Source organism: Neovison vison, chromosome X (assembly GCF_020171115.1).
Source record: "Neovison vison isolate M4711 chromosome X, ASM_NN_V1, whole genome shotgun sequence".
Lineage (NCBI taxonomy): Eukaryota > Metazoa > Chordata > Mammalia > Carnivora > Mustelidae > Neogale > Neogale vison.
Window position 1 is genome coordinate 62,097,831 of NC_058105.1, and position 19,745 is coordinate 62,117,575.

At 35.9% G+C, this 19,745-nt stretch overlaps 1 protein-coding gene across 2 annotated transcripts in view; it reads right to left on the reverse strand.

Moving 5' to 3' along the window:
* Nucleotides 1–7,362: 7,362 nt before the first annotated feature.
* SH3BGRL (SH3 domain binding glutamate rich protein like) overlaps nucleotides 7,363–19,745 on the reverse strand; it is a 123,511-nt gene continuing 111,128 nt past the window's right edge. For both annotated transcript variants that reach the window (XM_044235401.1, XM_044235402.1), the window contains exons 3-4: nucleotides 14,001–14,081; nucleotides 7,363–7,861 (exon numbers count right to left, since the gene is read on the reverse strand). In XM_044235401.1, the coding sequence (XP_044091336.1) occupies nucleotides 7,829–7,861; nucleotides 14,001–14,081 (114 nt within the window). In that variant the 3' untranslated portion in view covers nucleotides 7,363–7,828. The remainder of the gene's footprint in view (nucleotides 7,862–14,000; nucleotides 14,082–19,745) is intronic.

A 19,745-nucleotide genomic window follows, 5' to 3' on the forward strand; every position in this document is an offset into this window, starting at 1 on the left:
TGGCCTCTTAGAAGAATTTCGGAGTTTTCCTTCCATATCTGTATTTTGGAACAGTTTGAGAAGAATAGGTATTGACACTTTTTTAATTGTCTGGAAGAATTCTCTTGGGGAGCCAGGTATCTGGCCCTGGACTTCTGTTTGGTGGGATATTTTTTGATTACTGCTTCAATTTCTTTGCTGGTTATGTGTCTGCTCAAATTTTCCACTTCTTCCTGTTTCAGTTTTGGTAGTTTGTACATTTCCAGATATTTATGCATTTCTTCCATATCTCCCAATTTGTTGGCATATATTTTTCATAATACTATCTTATAATTGCTTATATTTCTGTGGTTTTGGCTGTGATCTGTCCTCTTTCATTAGTGACTTCATGTATTTGGGTCCTTTTACTTTTTTTTTTTTTTTAAAGATTTTATTTATTTATTTGTCAGAGAGAGAGAGGGAGAGAGAGCGAGCACAGGCAGACAAAGAGGCAGGCAGAGGCAGAGGGAGAAGCAGGCTCCCTGCCGAGCAAGGAGCCCGATGTGGGACTCGATCCCAGGACCCTGGGATCATGACCTGAGCCGAAGGCAGCGGCTTAACCCACTGAGCCACCCAGGCGCCCCAAGGGTCCTTTTACTTTTTTTACTTTTTGATAAGTTAAGCTAAGGATTTTTCAATTTCATTATTTTTCTTCAAAGAATCAGCTCTTATTTCTGTTGATCTGTTCCACTGTTTTTTTTTCCTATATCATTTATTCCTGCTCTAATCTTTATTATTTCCCTTCTGCAGGCTTTAGGCTTTATTTTCTGTTCCTTTTCTAGTTCCTTTAGGTGTAAGGTTAGGTTGTACATTTGAGAATTTTCTAACTTCTTGAGGTAGACCTATATTGTTATATACCTTCCTCTTAGGATCTCCTTTTTATGCATCCTAATGGATTTGGACTATGGTGTTTACATTTTCATTTGTTCCATTTTTTTTCCTTCTTTAATATCCTGATTAACCCATTCTTTAGTAGAATGCCCTTTGATCTCCATGTATTTATGGTCATTTAAAATTTTTCCTTATGGTTGACTTTGACCTTCATAACATTGTGGTCTGAAAATATGCATGGTATGATTCTGATCTTTTTGTACTTGTTGAAGGCTGATTTGTGGCGCATATGTGATCCATTCTGGGGAGTGATCCATGTGCACTTGAAAATAATCAGTTTTCTGCTTCTTTACGATGAAATGTTTTGAATATATCTGCTAGTTCACCTGGTCTTGTTTATCATTCAAATCCATTGTTTCCTTGTTGATTTTCTGCTTAGATGATCTGTCCATCACTGTGAGTGTGGTGTTAAAGTCTCCTACTATTACTGATTATTGTAAATAATTTTCTTTATGCTTGTTCTTATTACTAATTTGTAAATATATAAATATATATATATATATATATACATACATACATGGGAGAAGTACAATATATATAGTATATCAAAGTACAATATATATATTGTATATCAAAATTAAGGGGTTTATCCATCAAGATCTAACAACTGTAAATAGTTATGCCCCCAACATGGGAGAAGACAAATTTATTTACAGTTGTTAGATCTTGATGGATAAACCCCTTAATTTTGATATAGTGTCCTTCTTCATCTTTTGTTACAGACTTTGTTTTAAAATCTAGTTTTTCTGATATAAGTATGTCTTCTCCACCTTTCTTTTGATGTCCTTTAGCATGATAGATGGCTCTCCATCTCCTCACCTTCAAGCTGCAGATGTCTTTAGCTCTTAAATTGGTCTTTTGTAGGCAGTGTCTAGATGGGTCTCTTTTCTTTATGCATTCTGTTATCATATGTCCTTTGGAACATCTAGTCTAATTACATTCAGGATAATTATAAATATATATGAATTTAGTGCCATTGTGTTACCTGTAAATTTGGTGCTTCTGGTGATGTGCTGTTACTTTAAAGTCTTTGTTGCTTTTGGTCTTTCTTTGCCATTCAAAGCCTCCCCTTTAATATTTCTTGCAGGACTGGTTTAGTGGTCACACATTCCTTTAGTTCTTGTTGCCCGGGGAAACTCTTTATCTCTCCCCTATTCTGAATGATAGTCTTGTTGGGTAAAATATTCCTGATTGCATATTTTTCCCATTCAGCACATTGAATATATTATGCTACTGTCTTCTGCCCTGCCACGTGTCTGTCTGTAGACAGATCTACTGTTAAACTTATTTATCCTCCCTTGGAGGTTAAGGACCTTCCCCCCATCCCTTGCTGTTTTCAGAACACTTTCCTTGTCTATGTACTTTGTAAATTTGACTAGGATATGTCTTGGTGTGGGCTGGCTTTTGTTGAATGTGATGTGAGTTCTCTGTGCCTCTTGGATTCTGATGTCTGTTTCCTTTCCCAGTGAGGAGTTTTTCAGCTATAATTTGCTCAAATAAACCTCTTCTCCTCTTTTTTTTTTCCCCTCTTCTTTTGGGACTCCTACGATATGAATGTTATTACATTTTAATATGCAGCTGAGTTCCCTAAGTCTACCTTCATGTTCTATTATCTTTATTTTCCTTTTCCTTTAAGCTTCATTATTTTATATAATTTTATCTTCTATATCACTGATTTGCTCCTCTACTTTGTCCATCTTCATTGTGTTTGCATCCAGTCAGCTTTACTTCTCAGTTATAGCATTTTTTATTTCAGCCTGACTAGTTTTTAGTTCTTTTAGATCTGCAGGAAGGGATTCCTTGGTGTTTTCTATGGTTTTCTCAAGTCCAGCTAGTATCCTTATGATTGTTGTTTTATAAATTCTGGTTCCAGTACCTTATTTATATCTGTTTTATTCTAAGTCCCTGGCCATTATTTCTTCTTGTTCTTTTTTAGGGGATGAATTCTTCCACCTTGTCATTTTATCTGAGTCACTGTGTGTGTGTGTATGTGTGTGTGATTGTTGGAAAAGCCTGTTATATCCCTGCTTCTGAGACTAATGGTTATATTTAGGAGAGGTCTTATACTGTCCTGCCCTGCTGCTTGATGAGGTGTTTCAGCATGTGCACTCTGCTTTTGTGTTTTGTTTACTCCTTCCCTCAGGTCAGTCCTCTGCAAAGTTTCTCCTTGCTTGCAGTGGGGAGTGTTTAGACCTTTTCCACTGTTTGGTAAGTTTTACTTAGGTGTGTTTTGGTCTGCTTCTTAAAATAAGTTTGATCCTGGGGCCCCTGGGTGGCTCAGTCAGTTAATTGTCTGCCTTTGGCTCAGATCATGACCCATCATCCTGGGATCAAGCCCCATATTGGGTTATCTGCTCAGTGGGGAGCCTGTCTCTCCTTCTCCCTCTGCCTGTCACTCTGCCTGCTTGTGTGCATGCTCTCTCTCTCTGTGTCAAATAAATAAATAATAAATAAAATCTTTAAAAAATTAAGTAGAAAGAAGCTTGATCTTATTTCCCCTGGAGCTGAAGCTTTGCAGCAGTCTACCATCCAGAGATCTGGTGTGTTGGTCTTCTGGGGGAGGGTCCTGCTGTGCTGATTTCTCAGGTGGACTTGCTTTAGTGGAGATACACCCACAAATGGAGGGTCATTTATGCAAGCTGTTCTAGCCTCCAATGGGGACACTGTGTTGCTCACTGAAGTTGGTTTGTACTGATGGGGAGGAGGGAATGCATTGTCTTGTTCTCTCAGTCTTATAGTGGGGAATTCACTCCTGCCACTTTTCATGAATCCCTCACAGAAGAGCAAACTCCCTTCTAGTTTCCCTAGCTTCCATCAGATCCATGCCTTCACCCTGTTTCCAAGCTCCCTGTCTTCCAGGCTGCACAGTACCTCTGTGTTTTGTCTCAGGCCCATGGCTGGGTTTCAAAACTCCAAATTTTAGGCACCTGCATGGCACAGACCCACACTGATCTTTTAGGGAGAGGATCTTGCCACACTGTGTCTGGTGCTGGTCTGTCCCAGAAAAGCGGTCACATGACCATGCAGTGGTTCTGAATTTATAGTATATTGCAGCAAAAATGGCGACACCAAGATTTGCTGCTATCAGCAGGGGTCTCTTTTCCTCTGGTAGTGAGCAGGGCAGAATATGGGCTCCTGCCAGCTCTTTTGTCCCCAGAAAGGCCATGCCAACACTCCCACATGAAATCCAGGAAGGGGAACTGTTCCTCCCTGTGGGACCCAGAGGATCCTGAGATTACATTGCCCGCTCCTGGGCCTCAGCCCTCCTTCCTCACAGGTACACTGCTAAGCCTACCAGGCACAACCCTGGTTTGTAGGGTTGTAAAATTTGTGGACTTGTAAAAATTCACAAATTTGTAGATTGTAAAACTTCAGACTTTGAGCTCTGCTGGGTTATAAACTTGCAGTAAGTAGTCACCCCAACTCTTTTTCCCAGTCAATGGTTTTGGTAAAGATTTTCTTGACCAATCTCCTATAAGATTTCATTCTCTCTTTCTCACTCCTCTCTCTGTGATCAGGATTCCCTCCTCTCTCCACAGCACCCACATTATTTTCTCCCTCATATGAACTCTCCACAACTCCTTGAACTATGTGACCATTGTTGTACCTGTAGATATGCAGTTTGTTCTGTCACTCCTCAGACTGATTTCTTGAGTGTTCAGAATAATTTTATATTTATCTAGCTGTGTTTGAGGGATGAAGCAAGCTTAGGGCCCCCCTACTCCTCCATCATCTTAACTCTGAGGTCAAAAATGTCATTTGTTTTTGATGGATTTTTGACATTTTTAACTTATTTGATAGTAAAAGAATTTCAGTGCAGTTAACATACAGTGCTGTATTGGTTTTAGATGTACAATGTAGCAATTCAACAATTTCATATATTTCTCAGTGCTCATCAAAGTAAGTGTGAAAGATGCTTTTTAACACTATAATCCATAAGTATGTATATGTAACATGTTGAGCCTTATATTCTGAAATAATCTATTTATATAAAACAGAAAATATGTTTTGAATTTTCAGAATTTCACAGTAGCAATATTGTATTATATTATTATTATTATTATTATTATAAGATATTATAGTGTCTTATTCTATCTTGTGAAAATTTGGATTGAAATGAAAATTAAACTATTAAGTACAAACTATATAATGCTTCATTGGAAAGGCACCTGGGTGGCCCAATTAGTTAACTGTCTACCTTCAGCTTAGGTCATGATCCCAGAGCCCTGATATGGAGCCAGGCATCTGGCTCCCTGCTCAGCAGGAACTCTGCTTTTCCCTCTCCCTCAGCCTCTCCCTCTGCTTGTGCTCTCTCTCTCTTTCTGTCTCTCAAATAAATAAATACATAAATAGATAAACAAAATCTTTAAAAAAAAAAGAATGCTTCATTGGAGACAATGTAAACTTGAAGGATGAAAAGTGGGTTGACATTGTTTTCTATACTCCACTGTGATTATAGTTTTTTTTAAAAGATTTTATTTATTTGACAGAGAAAGAGATCACAAGTAGGCAGGGAGTAAAGCAGAGAGAGAGAGAGGGGGGTGGAAACTAAGCTCCCTGCTGAGCAGAGAGCCCGATGTGGGGCTCGATCCCAGGACCCTGAGTCCATGACATGAGCCGAAGGCAGAGGCTTAACCCACTGAGCCACCAGGCGCCCCTCCACTGTGATTATTCTGAGCACATAATAAAACTATAAAATTGTATTAAACAATTGAATTAAATGTTAATTTCTTTCTCTGGTTGAATATTTGTGTCATGAATAGCAATGTTTTAAAAAGTATAAGGGAGGTATTATAAGACTCTGATCTGCTGAAAGAATGATTCACTCTTCATGTTGGTAGTATTATGTCTTACATTCCCATTTATAATATCAAAATAATTCACCATAATTAATGTTAGGATAGTAAGCCAACGAAAGCAATAGTGATTTGCTATATTATTTGTTATTTTCATTTAAGAATATTTCAACTTAGTACTATTACTTTTCTCATAATTTAAATGAACTGAAATACAATTTTTGAATGAGTAATTATAAAGAAATGTCCACATGGAATATTGCAAGTAGTATAATCAACTTTTAATAAAGCTTAGGAAAAGATAGTCACCAAACATTTTTTTTAGCATTTTCCAGAATCTATTACAAGGCATCCTGTTTTCTCTAGAGTTCTCCATGGCCTATTTTTGAAGACAAAACAATGGAATAGCTCTTTGTGCTAGTCTAGTGCGTGTAGCAAAATTTAGAATTTTAAAAAGGAAATTTAGAAATTGCATTCAAATTATTTTCTTTTTTTTTTATTTTCTCCTTTGACACCTTTTAAAACATGTGTTATTCATCTAAAATTACTATTATACTATTTAGAAACTCTAGGAACACATAGATTATATTTCTAAAAAGACTGAATTTATTTTAAAGCATTGTGTCAAGTTTGAATTTCAGTAAACAAAGCTATATCTTCATTATATGCTGATTTTGGCAAAAAGCACAGACTTGAATATATCAAATGATATGATAAAATAATTTAAATTAAAAGGGTTTTTTAAAGTTTTAGTATGGAATTAAACTATAATATGTATGTCTTCTGGGTAAGTAATTTAAGCCATAATGTTTCTTATTTTCTTAGAAGTTTTCATGATTAAAATTTTAAAAATGGAAGTTTTTAATCTAATACTTGTGCTATTCACTGGAATAGAAGCATAGAAAATATTCTTTCCACTTACATTAATAATTTCATGCAATATATGCCTAAACTGAAAAAAATATCAAATATCTAAGAAGTAGTGGCATTCGTGATCATAAGTCATTTTAAAAGGAGGAAATGCTAAGGATTTTTTAGCAAATATCCTACAAAAACCAGTCTTGGGCACTGAATGCTGTGACCTATCTTATAGTAGTTAATTAAAATTCTGAGCTCTTTGCAAAAGGTTGCCATTTTAAACTTGCATGCTATCATACATTCCTAACATATATACACATGTATCACTGGGCAAGCAACTTAGAAACATGATCACATTATAGCTGTGCAGTTAAGCAGGGAACTTGTTAACTGAATGCATCTATTTTTTGTAGGAGGTCATCTGTTCTAATCACTGAAATATACAATGAAAGGTTACATTTAGAAGCCTAGAAAACCTGTGGTTTACTACATACAGTTTCAATTACAAAATAATAGGAATGTTATAGTTACCATAAGAAATTACAATATCTAACATATCATAAATATTACCTGCAGCTACCTTTCAATCACCAAAACATCACATCAAAAGGGTACATATTTGGGGCGCCTGGGTGGCTCAGTGGGTTAAGCCTCTGCCTTCAGCTCAGGTCATGATCCCAGGGTCCTGGATCAAGCCCCACATTGGGCTCTCTGCTCAGCAGGGAGCTTGCTTCCCCCTCTCTCTCTCTGCCTGCCTCTCTGCCTACTTGTGATCTCTGTCTGTCAAATAAATAAAAATTAAAACAAAACAAAACAAACAAAAAAAAAAACAAAGTGACTATACCATTTAAAAAATGGTACATATTTTTATTAACTAAAATTAATGAGGCAATTTGGGGACAAGAGATGGATTCTTTCTTTCACTCTGTATTTTAAATTCCTCAACATAAAGCTACAGAAATACTTAAGCTGCAATAATAATACCACAAAAAAAGGACAGGTCTTCGCTTTTTAAAGTAACCGAAGTACATAAAATGCCTTGGAAGAGAACAATACTATTTCATGACATCTAAAATTTTTATGCACACCTCCCATTATCCTCATCATAATATTCATATTTTAGTTATGTATTCGTTATTGTTTGTATGTGAAAAAACCAACTAATCTATTATCTCAACATTAAGCTGATTTCTCTTGAAGCCAAGATGATTTTAAAAGCAATAGAGACTCCTTTTTCAGGATGCTTAAGGCAGAATGTTTAAGGTTCATGCTTGCTGCTTTGCCTGAGCTTCTGCTTCCTGAAATTAAAAACAAACAAAACAGATATATTTAAATATCACAGAAGGGACATCTATGTACATTGTGGATAAATTATATTAACTTAAATTATTAAGAATATTCAAAAGCTGGGGTGCCTGGGTGGCTCCTGTTGAGCATCTGACTCGGCTTCTGCTCAGGTCATGGCCTCAGGGTCCTGGGATCTAGCGAGTCCTCTGGCTAGCTCTGCTCTCAGTGGAAAGTCTGTTTCTTTCACTCCACCCCTTCATGTGTGCTCCTTCTCTCTCTCTTTCAAACTTAAATAGATTTTTTAAAACAGAATATATTTTTTGAGGTTAGATTAGATTATATATTTCAGTGAGTTGCCTTGTTCACATAATTAAAAAAAAATAGGAATCATCTTTTCATGACAGAGGATATACATATATCACCCACCACCCAGGGTCACCTATCAAAACAGAATATTCAAAAACAAAAACAAAAATGGCTTCTGGAGAAAACTGCCTTGCCTAAATATTCTTAGTAGAAAAACTGTAAAGGGTGCCTGGGTGGCTCAGTTGTCTGCCTTTGGCTTAGGTCATGTCCCCACGGTCCTGGGATCCAGCCCCGCATCAGGCTCCCTGCCCAATGGGGACTCTGGTTATCTCTCTCCCTCTCCCTCTGTGTGTATGCTCTCTCTTTAGATCTCTCTCAAATAAATAAAAATCTTTAAAAAAGGAAAAACCATAAAGTAGAAATTTCTGCTTAGAAGCAGCTATAATAGAAGACTGCCTAATCATTACTAATTGTTTGAAATAATTCCATAAAGGCAAGTGATTTACAAGTATAGTTCATATGTTATTTGGAAGTAAATGATTTCTTTTCTGTATGATTTTTCACCAAAACTGGCTGTTCCACAACATTGTCACCTAAGGTTTACGATAAATTGTTTTGTTTAATTAAGGTTGAAATTACTTGGAAATCGATCTTATTGATTCTTTCAAAAAATATGCTATTTGTTAAAATATTGTTGCTTTTAAATTTTACAGCTGTAGGCAGGAGAAGAGGTCAAGTTGTTATTCTTCTCCTCTGGGCAATGAGTATCTCCAGCATAGGAACTCTGACCTATTGATGTGCTCTGGCACCTACCATAGTACTTGACACAAAATACATTGCAGGAAAAGTTTGTGGAACTAAAGATGGGTGGTAAAAGTGACTTTGGTGAAAGTTACTTCAGAGTTAGGTTGTAGAAATCGTGTATACTAGACAATACCATTATAAACATGTGCCATAAGTTGAATACTTGATAGTCTCAGGAGGAGTGGGGACCGTTGAATACTCCAAAATGGGCATCTGATACTATGCCCAGAAAAAGGGGAAAAAGGAAAAAATATATATGCTAGTTTTTACGAAACAAAAAATGGAGAAATGAAAGAAGGACACTAGAGAAGACACTGAAATTAATGTTTAATACATCTTTACAAAACAGATAAAAAGTACTACTAACTCACCTTCCAAGACCCTTCCAAAAAAAAAAAAAAAAGGCAGCTCTAAGCTCTTTTAAAACATCAAACTCAGTGTTCGGTTGTCAAAATGAACATATCTTAGAACCACATTATACATTTTGTTTCATTTTATGAAATTAAATTCCAAGAATTTCCTTGCCCAGAGAATGAATTTTACACCAAGATCCCTCAAAGTCCTAGCACATATAGTTGGGGAAGTAGTTATATGTAAATATGTTCTAATGTGATGTCCTTTTTCTTTTACACATCCAATGCCCCTGAGTAACTAGTATTTTGGAAACAGCCTAATTCCCTAAAATCACATCCTATCAATCTTGGCTGTAATTTGTCATAAATACTTTAGTTCTCAGTTATTCCTTTTAATGGAAGAAATTATTAGCACAAACATCCAAAACAAAAAGACAATTCAAAGTTCTTTATGGTTTATCTTTTTAATACATCATCTTTAAATTATTTCATTTTCTTTTTTTTAAAGATTTTTAAAAATGTATTATTTGACAGACAGAGATCACAAGTAGGCAGAGAGAGAGGAGGAAGCAGGCTCCCTGCTGAGCAGAGACCCTAATGCAGGGCTCTCAATCCCAGGACCCTGGGATCATGACCCGAACTGAAGGCAGACGCTTTAACCCACTGAGCCACCCAAGCACCCTTATTTAGTTTTCTAATTACATTTTATACACCATTTATGTAATTGGACTGAAATATTTGTTACTACACAGATGTGCCAATATTTATAGTTCATGGATTATGTAACCAACTAGAGAGATTGGAAACAGAGATATGAGGTATCCTCCTCCTCTATTCTTAATATAAACATTATTCTATAAATGCACTGATTTTGAGTCAGATAATCCTGGGTTCAAATTCCAGCTCTGCTACTCAATTATTACGTAACCTTGAACAAATTATTTAAATTATCTGAACATCAATTTCCTCTACTGTAAAATGCCATTGAGGACACCAAGCTCATAAGTATGATATAAGGATAAAACAAGATGTATGTGAAGTGTCTAGCTCAGTGCTTGGCCCATTGCAGACATCCATCCTTCTTTCCTGCTTTTCTCCACTCCACTTCTTGCCTAATAACTAGCACCAACACCACAGCTAAGTGAAATTAATATAAAATTTCTCTTGGAGATGTAGTACAATAGGATGGGCTTAGTGGAAATAGGAATGCTTCAAATCTCACAGCAGAGGGAGATTCCATTGCTCCTCCCTAAAGCACGGTGGTTCGACCAAAGCTAATGAGAACATTTCTCTAACCAGTGTTCTCTACTCCATCAACATACTGGTGAATAAGAGTTAATGATTTTTCTCTCAACATGACATCACCAAATTTTTACTTTTTAGTATAAATACAATATTTTCTTTCATATCTGAAAATAATCACCTCCACTATAAAGAAATGCTAGTACTAAGGAATAAACTTTTGTATTAATAAAAAAGAGTAATTTGTAAGTATCAATATGCACTGTTTTAAATGCATCCAATATACAAAAAAATATAAAAGCTGTCTTCCACAGAAAGATTTATTTTATGGAAGTATATTTGTCATAAGGTACTTTTAAATATCAAGTTCTCCACTGCATTGGTTTTGAATAATTCTTAAATATAAAGACAATGTATGTTAATAATTTGGAAAATGAAGAAAGGAGAAAAATAGTCACATTTAGCTATGGTTAAGTTCAGTCTCCTAACATAATTAAAATATTAATTATACAGTAAAAATAGCTATGCACTGTATTATAGTGTATCTTTACACAAACCCCTTATTTATTTATTAATTATTTTTATTAGCATATAATGTATTATTTGCCCCAGGGGTACAGGTCTGTGAATCGTCAGGCTTACACACTTCATAGCACTCATTATATCACATACCCTGTCCAATGTCCATAACCCAACCACCCTCTCCATACCCCTCCACCCCCCCAGCAACCCTCAGTTTGTTTTGTGAGATTAAGAGTCTCTTATGGTTTGTCTCCCTCCTGATCCCATTTTGTTTCATTTTTTCCTTCCCTATCCCCCAAACTCCTAACTCTGCCTCTCAAATTCCTCTTATCAGGGAGATCATATGATAATTGTCTTTCTCTGATTGACTTATTTCGCTCAGCTCTAGTACCATCCATGTTGTTGCAAATGGCAAGATTGCCCTTCTTTTAATGGATGCATAATATTCCATTGTATATATATACCACATCTTCTTTACCCACTCATCTGTTGATGGACATCTAGGTTCTTTCCATAGCTTGGCTATTGTGGACATTGCTGCTATAAACATTCAGGTGCACGTGCCCCTTCAGATCACTACCTTTGTATCTTTAGGGTAAATACCCAGTAGTGCAATTGCTGGGTTATACGATAACTCTATTTTCAACTTTTTATAAACTAATTTTTTTTTATTTCTTTAAATATTTTAAATGATTTTATTTATGTATTTGACACACAGAGAGAGAGAACGAGAGAAAGAGAGCACAAGCAGGCAGAGGGAGAGGGAGAATCAGGATCTCTGCTGAGCAAGGATCCCAGTGTGGGGCTTGATCCCAGGACCCTGAGATCATGACCTGAGCTGAAGGCAGTTGCGTAACTGACTGAGCCACCCAGGCATGCCTACAAACACATTTTTTACTGAAAGCACTAGTTTATTCAGTAAATAAACTGTTTTTGTTGACCCTATATTTGGATGTTTAATTTTGTTTTCAAAGTTTCAAGATTATATAATGGGTTGGCCTATCTCTAATATCTAATTTCCCCCATTTTTTTTAACAATTTATATAACTGCCAATTTTCTTTTTTTTAATATTTTATTTTATTTTTTATAAACATATAATGTATTTTTATCCCCAGGGGTACAGGTCTGTGAATCGCCAGGTTTACACACTTCACAGCACTCACCATAGCACATACCCTCCCCAATGTCCATAACCCCCCCTCTCCCAAACCCCCTCCCCCCAGCAACCCACAGTTTGTTTTGTGAGATTAAGAGTCACTTATGGTTTGTCCAACTGCCAATTTTCTTAAGACATAGATCAAATCACATCTTAAAAATGCAGAGATAAACTTATCATTGTCTTCCCCCATTTCCTGCCATGACTTTTGAATACCTAGAGGATAAAGCTGAAAGTACCTAACACAGCATTTATAATTTAGTCCAAACTTACCTAGCCAATCTCACATCCTTTATTTAATATGCCCTATTCTGGAGATGAACTGCACTACACTCTGCTCCCTGAACATACCATCATTTGAAGCTACATCCCAATGCAGTGGTTCCTATTGATGCCTCTGTGAAAGACATCTTTGTGTCATTTCAGTATTTTTGAATCCTAACAGCTCAACTGTCATTTCCTCTGTGAAACTTTCCCCAAATTCCTTAGTAATAATTTATTATTATTTCCTCTGGTCACCTACATTTTATTCAGGGTATACAGAATTTACCATAATATGTGTTTGATTATAATTGTTTGCAGACATTTTTGTTGTAGAATTATTGTATACTTTTCCTTCATTAGGTTAAATACACTTTGAAGGTAGTGACTATGCTTCATTCTCTGTATCTGTTCCACCATTAATGTCAAGTTAGTGCTTGGCAGTCAATACTTGCTGAAAGAATAAGTAAATGAATTACTCATAATTTTAATTGAAGGAGAGGGAGTAATGAGCCACAGAAAATAGATGATCTCTCCTTTCATACTTCCTCTTATCTGCACTGAAATCAATGATTTAAATTGTATTTTCCTAACTTGATTAAAACAAAAATATTTTACTTAACATTTCTTACAACTCAAATTATACGAAGCCTAAAATAAGACATTTTATCCATGGGAAAAGAAATTTCATCAAGGAAACAGAATTTCACAGTGACTCAGAAAACAATGCTAGTAAATGTTCTCTGCTGAAAACATGAGCAATAACAGACTCTCAAAATTGAAGAAGTTGGAGTTCAAAGAATCTGTTTAACATAAAATTAGTTGCTAAGAACAAAACATAAAGTGATAGAACAGGGACATACATTCTGGTTAAGCCAGCCTGTATAAAATAGACCTATGGTGAAAGGCAGAAATATTTAATGCCCATAGCTTTAAGACATTTCATTAAATAGACAACCTAATTTTTTTTTATTCTTTTCTTTATATGGTCTCCCCTGGAAACATTACCACTTGAAAAATTAATTTGCTGTTAGCAGGGAGAAAGCCCCAAATTTAGCCAGCAATTTAGTGACCAATTTTGAAACTCAAATGCTTTTAGTTAAAGCATTTGCTTTCACACAAAGACAATAGATGCTGCCAAGAAGATAACCATGAACTAAGATCAGTTCTGCTGATATAAAACCATGCATGACAGCTGAAATAATGGAGTCTTTAAAATTAGTAGTCACGTATGAATGGGTCAGTGATAAATTTGTTGCTTTGGATAACCCAATGAGGAAATCACTCCACCTACCTCCTACTCCTATATTTTACATATTTGATTACGCACATCTGTTTGCCATACCTGGGATTAAGTGCATGCAGAGAAGGAATATTTCCTTTCAGCCATGTTACACTGCCTCTAGTTTAACCTGAATACTTAATAAAGGTAGAACTCTCACTGACTAAAAAAGCCAGCAGCAATAAAATGGCTTATAAAGGAGGGGGGAAAAAAAGAATCATACCTTTGAACCAGGTGGGGCTGTCAATCCTAAAAAGGCATACACTGCATTATTTTCTCTGGCTTCAAAGAAGGCATCATAGTCCTTAATGAAAAGAAGGCAAGAAGAGTTAGCAATAAACAACCAGCAAGGTAAATAAAAGAATAAACTTATTCAAAATGAACTCATTGGTCAACCTTTTGGGTGGGGCATACAGACTACCTAACTTCCAAAATGCTAGAATTTTAGAAAGAGAAGTGAAAACGCAAGGCATATTAGATCCCATTTAACGTGGGTTAGAATATGTGCTGTTCTGCTGGGCAGAAACTGCAAAATGGCTTATTCCATATCATATAGCATGCAAATCTGTCTGAGGACAAGTAGCTTTCTCCACAGCCCAAAGCAACCACAATTTACCAGTAAGAGGTTGGTTATTTTTGGTAGGGGGGTGTTGTTCCTGTTTTGCATTATTTCCCTTTCATTATTGATTAAGGTAGAGATATCCTCAGAACCTACAGTATACCAGATATTAGCTAGGCCATGAGAGTAATAAACGTATGCTGTCTTTGGAGGAAAGGAATGAGATTTTCATGAAATATGACCAGAAGAGTAAACAAACCAGTAAGATGTTTCAGTTCAGGGATCCAAGAAAAAAACCCACATGACTGAATTTGGTTGGGCTTCCCACTGTCATCCTCTAAGTCACCAAGCATGCTTTAGAAGTAACACAAAGAATTGCCTAAATTTAACTATAAAATGTAATCAATAGCAAATCTACTTACAAAACACAGCCATTGCCTCTAGCTGGCCTTACTTTGTTTAATTTAAAACACATAGAATTAAGTTTGACATTTTGGCTAATTTATTGGAAGTAAAAAGCATTCATAATTTGCTGGTTTCTCTAGAGATTCCCTCACCAATAAATAATCAATTACAGGGTTACATCCTGGCACTTGGATGATCTGGAGATATAAAGTTTAGATATATGCAGGATTTCTGGTACTTGGAGGATTTCTCAAGCCACTGATGACCCTAAATTGGAACCTCACCCCAAGAAACATCAATATCTCTCTTATTTAGGGATTATTTTAACAAAGTCAGAATTGTTCAGAGCTACTTGAATCTCCCCAAGGATTGATTCAAAGCATCTTACTGTGTTCCCTTCATGTTGGCAAAGGAATAAACCCTAAACAGCAGACATTTATGAACAGCCTACTATGAGTTTACTCTTCAAAAAGTGAAACTAATTGGATCTTGATAATAATTTCATACTGAAACACATGAGACTTATAAACTACTCAAAGTAAACAGACAATATACATCATTTCTACACTCAGCCACTTGAAAGGAACCTCAAAATGCTAGTTGTAAGAGTTCAACATTCACAGAAGAGGTATTTATTTTTTTTCAAATTTATTTATTTTCAGAAAAACAGTATTCATTCTTTTTTCACCACACCCAGTGCTCCATGCAAGCCATGCCTTCTATAATACCCACCACCTGGTACCCTAACCTCCCACCCCCCCGCTACTTCAAACCCCTCAGACTGTTTTTCAGAGTCCATAGTCTCTCATGGTTCACCTCCCCTTCCAATTCACCCAAATTCCCTACTCCTCTCTAACGCCCCTTGTCCTCCATGCTATTTGTTATGCTCCACAAATAAGTGAAACCATATGATAATTGACTCTCTCTGCTTGACATATTTCACTTATTTTCACTTATTTCACTCAGCATAATCTCTTCCATGTTGCTACAAAAGTTGGGTATTCATCCTTTCTGATGGAGGCATAATACTCCATAGTGTATATGGACCACATCTTCCTTATCCATTAATCCGTTGAAGGGCATCTTGGTTCTTTCCATAGTTTGGCGACTGTGGCCATTGCTGCTATAAACATTGGGGTACAGATGGCCCTTCTTTTCACGACATCTGTATCTTTGGGGTAAATACCCAGGAGTGAAATTGCAGGGTCATAGAGAAGCTCTATTTTTAATTTCTTGAGGAATCTCCACACTGTTCTCCAAAGAGGCTGCACCAACTTGCATTCCCACCAACAGTGTAAGAGGGTTCCCCTTTCTCCACATCCTCTCCAACACATGTTGTTTCCTGTTTTGTTAATTTTGGCCATTCTAACTGGTGTAAGGTGATATCTCAATGTGGTTTTAATTTGAATCTCCCTGAGGGCTAATGATGATGAGCATTTTTTCATGTGTCTGATAGCCATTTGTATGTCTTGATTGGAGAAGTGTCTGTTCATATCTTCTGCCCATTTTTTGATGTGTTTGTCTGTTTCGTGTCTGCTGAGTTTGAGGAGTTCATTATAGATCCTGGATATCAACCTTTTGTCTGTACTGTCATTTGCAAATATCTTCTCCTATTCCGTGGGTTGTCTCTTTGTTTTTTTGACTGTTTCCTTTGCTGTGCAGAAGCTTTTGATTTTGATGAAGTCCCAGAAGTTTATTTTCGCTTTTGTTTCCTTTGCTTTTGGAGACATATCTTGAAAGAAGTTGCTGTGGCTGATATCAAAGAGATTACTGCCTATGTTCTCACAGCAGAGGTAACTAGATTAGCACTTTATGATCAGATTTCAGTATAGCTGAAACCTACTTTCTTTCACATGAATTTAAAGACTGGCATGAGTTATTTCTGTTACTTTGAACAAACAGAAGAGGTATTTCTTACTGCTTGTTCAAAGTAACAGAAATAACTCATGCCAGTCTTTAAATTCATGTGAAAGAAAGTAGGTTTCAGCTATACTGAAATCTGATCATAAAGTGCTAATCTAGTTGTCTGTTTCAAGTGTTTTGGGATCAATGTATATTATCATTTTTTGGTCCTGGACTTAGGTTTGTAACTCTGAGAGAAAAGAACATGATCCATTTCTCAATTAAGCCAGATTAATTAATTTATTCTGCAAATATGTACTGAGAACCTACTACATAGCAATCATTTTTGGTGCTAAGAACACAAGATAAATAAAACATGAAGATCTTCTTATCTATACATGGCTCAATCCTAGGGAATGCAAATTTAAAATATTTACAAGGAGTATAAAAAACAAATTGTGACATTGTCTGCTTCTTCTATAAGAATTCACTTGAGGAAAAAATAAAAGATATTTTGTTTATACTTCTGGGATTTCAATAAGATTAATACATAATGTATTCTACCATATATTGGTATCATATTAGTTACTAATCATGAAAAAATGCTCCAGTTCTCCATATACATATCAGAAGCTTTTTCAGAACCAAGATTATCCTTATAATTGTTTTACCTACTATAACAGAGCTTCATCTATGTTGTAGATTGGTTATTTCCAGTCTAGAAATAAGAACCTAAGCCAGAGTTCAGTGATAGGAAGTAATCCACCACCCTACACCCTGGGACATCTGGCAAAGTCTGGAGATACTTTTGGTTTTTCACAACTGTGAGGGTGTTACTGGTGCTCATAGATGGAAGCCAGGATGCTGCTAAATGTCTTACAATGCACAGGGTAGCCCTCAACAACAAGAATTATCCAACCCAATATGTCAGTTGTGCCAAGGTTGAGAGACCTTGAGATGTTTTAAACAAGGGAATTTGATATGAAGAATTTATTTACCAAGGAACTGATGAAAGACAAATGGGAAATAGCAAGGCAACCACCAAGATTAGAAATAGCAAGAAGATGTTACCACAGTTATAGGGCTAAAGGAAGAATTGCAGAAGATGATATTACAGAAACCAGGAGCTGGGATACCTGGTACCACAAAGGAGACACAGCCATGGCCACCTCCAGAAGCAGGAAGGAAGTGAATACCTTGGCTTTTCCTCTCTTCTGTCCTCCATTCTTCCAACCAATTCTCCTGTTAATTGGCCAAACCTAATAGGCAGCCAGTCAGCAATAGAGACTGGGAAATATAATTTACTGAGATCAGTACCCCCCCCACCATAATGCAGAATGTAGGAAGAAAATAATGAAAATGAAATCTTTGTATAAATAGGAAAATGACATATACAGTAATTTAACAGAAAAAGTAAGCTTGAGAATAAAACAGATTTAGCTAGTCAGTTAACCTTCTAGGCCTCAATTTTTTCATCCATAATACAGGAATAACAACACCTACCTCATGGGATTAGTATGGGAACTAACTAATAAAATACACGTAAAGTATGTAGTATAATAACTGACACATCATACACTTTCTATGATGGTTATTATATACCCTTCTCTCTAAGAGTCTGTATAGAGAAAAATCTTAATTTTTATTGTTATTAAACTCTTAACTTAGTGCTTGATACACAGCAGGCATTCGATAAAAATTGGATTCTTCTTCCATTAACAAATATTTATTTGGTTGAGTCTCATCTCCTGCCCTTCCTTTCCAGCTCCCTATTTCTCAGGGATACCTGATTTGTGTAATACACTCCATTTCCTTACAGTGTGGCTTCTGAAGGAGAAATAAACCAGGTCAATGGGGTTTTTTGAAATGTTACCCTTATAACCTAAAATGTGTTTGTTTTTAAAGCCAAATGAATTAAAATATCTACTTAAAAAAAAAGTTAAGAATATATGCTGACTTATATTGGACTGGATGGCCTCTGAGACCTCTTCCAGCTCCTGGGATACAGCATTTACAAAAATTTCAATTATAGAGGCATTGAGGTTTCACTATCTAAATGAATAGCCTAATTGCCTATTTCTTATCTGCAGAGTACATCATTACACATTGGTACTGTTAGTAACAACAGATGAAATCTTCAGGACCCTCCTCAGAACTAAAAAAAATTCAATTCACAGAGAAAATATTTTGTGTCAATAAAATTCTCATTTTTGCCATGCTCCCTCCCCTTAATTTTCAGAATTGGCACATAAAAAAAGATTCCCACCAAAGTAATCCTTTTACTTCCATGGAAACCTATAAACTAGAATATTTGGATTGCTGGCTCTAATACATTTATTCTCCAGTCATGCTAATTCTGAGGACATAACAATGCAAACAGTTCTTTACTGGAAATTCCTGTAAGCCTTACAAATGCTTTCTGTATTCTCCCACCACATAGCTATGGATTCATAACCACACTCCAATTGTTTGATGTGTGTGTGATTTTTCCAAACCTCACTTCCAACCAGCTCCTTAAGAGAAAAAAAAAAAAAATATATATATATATATATATATATATATATATATATATATATATATACACACACTTGTACTTGCCATGGAACCCAGAAAGGCCATCAGCTGCTAAATATAAAGTGTTAAATGTTAAATATACATTGACAGAAGATCAAAGGAAACTACTCTATGGCTTAAATAAAGACTAAAGATGGCATACTTGAAAGCACCAGTCACAAAGCAAAAGCCCATTTTTGTTTCCCTTGTTTCTCAATGAGTTTAACTACCTAACATAACATTTTCTAAAACTTCATTAATAATACCAAAATAAAAGTATTACTGGCTTCAAGTAGGAAGTAAGATATTACTCTTTTTAAGTTATTTTTAATCCAAATAAGCAGCTGACTTCTCAGAAGCTTCTTCATGGACATAGCAGAAACAACACGATTGCTCTAGATAGAAATAAGATGAGAAAATGGAAAGGCAGGTTGCCTGGCTGGCTTAGTTGATAAAGCATGCAACTTTTGATCTTGGGGTTATGAATTCAATCCACAGGTTGGTTGTAGACATTGCTTAAAAATAAAATCGTAAAAAAAAGAAATGGAAAGGTAACTATATATTCAAGGTCTGTATTTATGCATTTACAGGACATTTTGGGGGGAATGA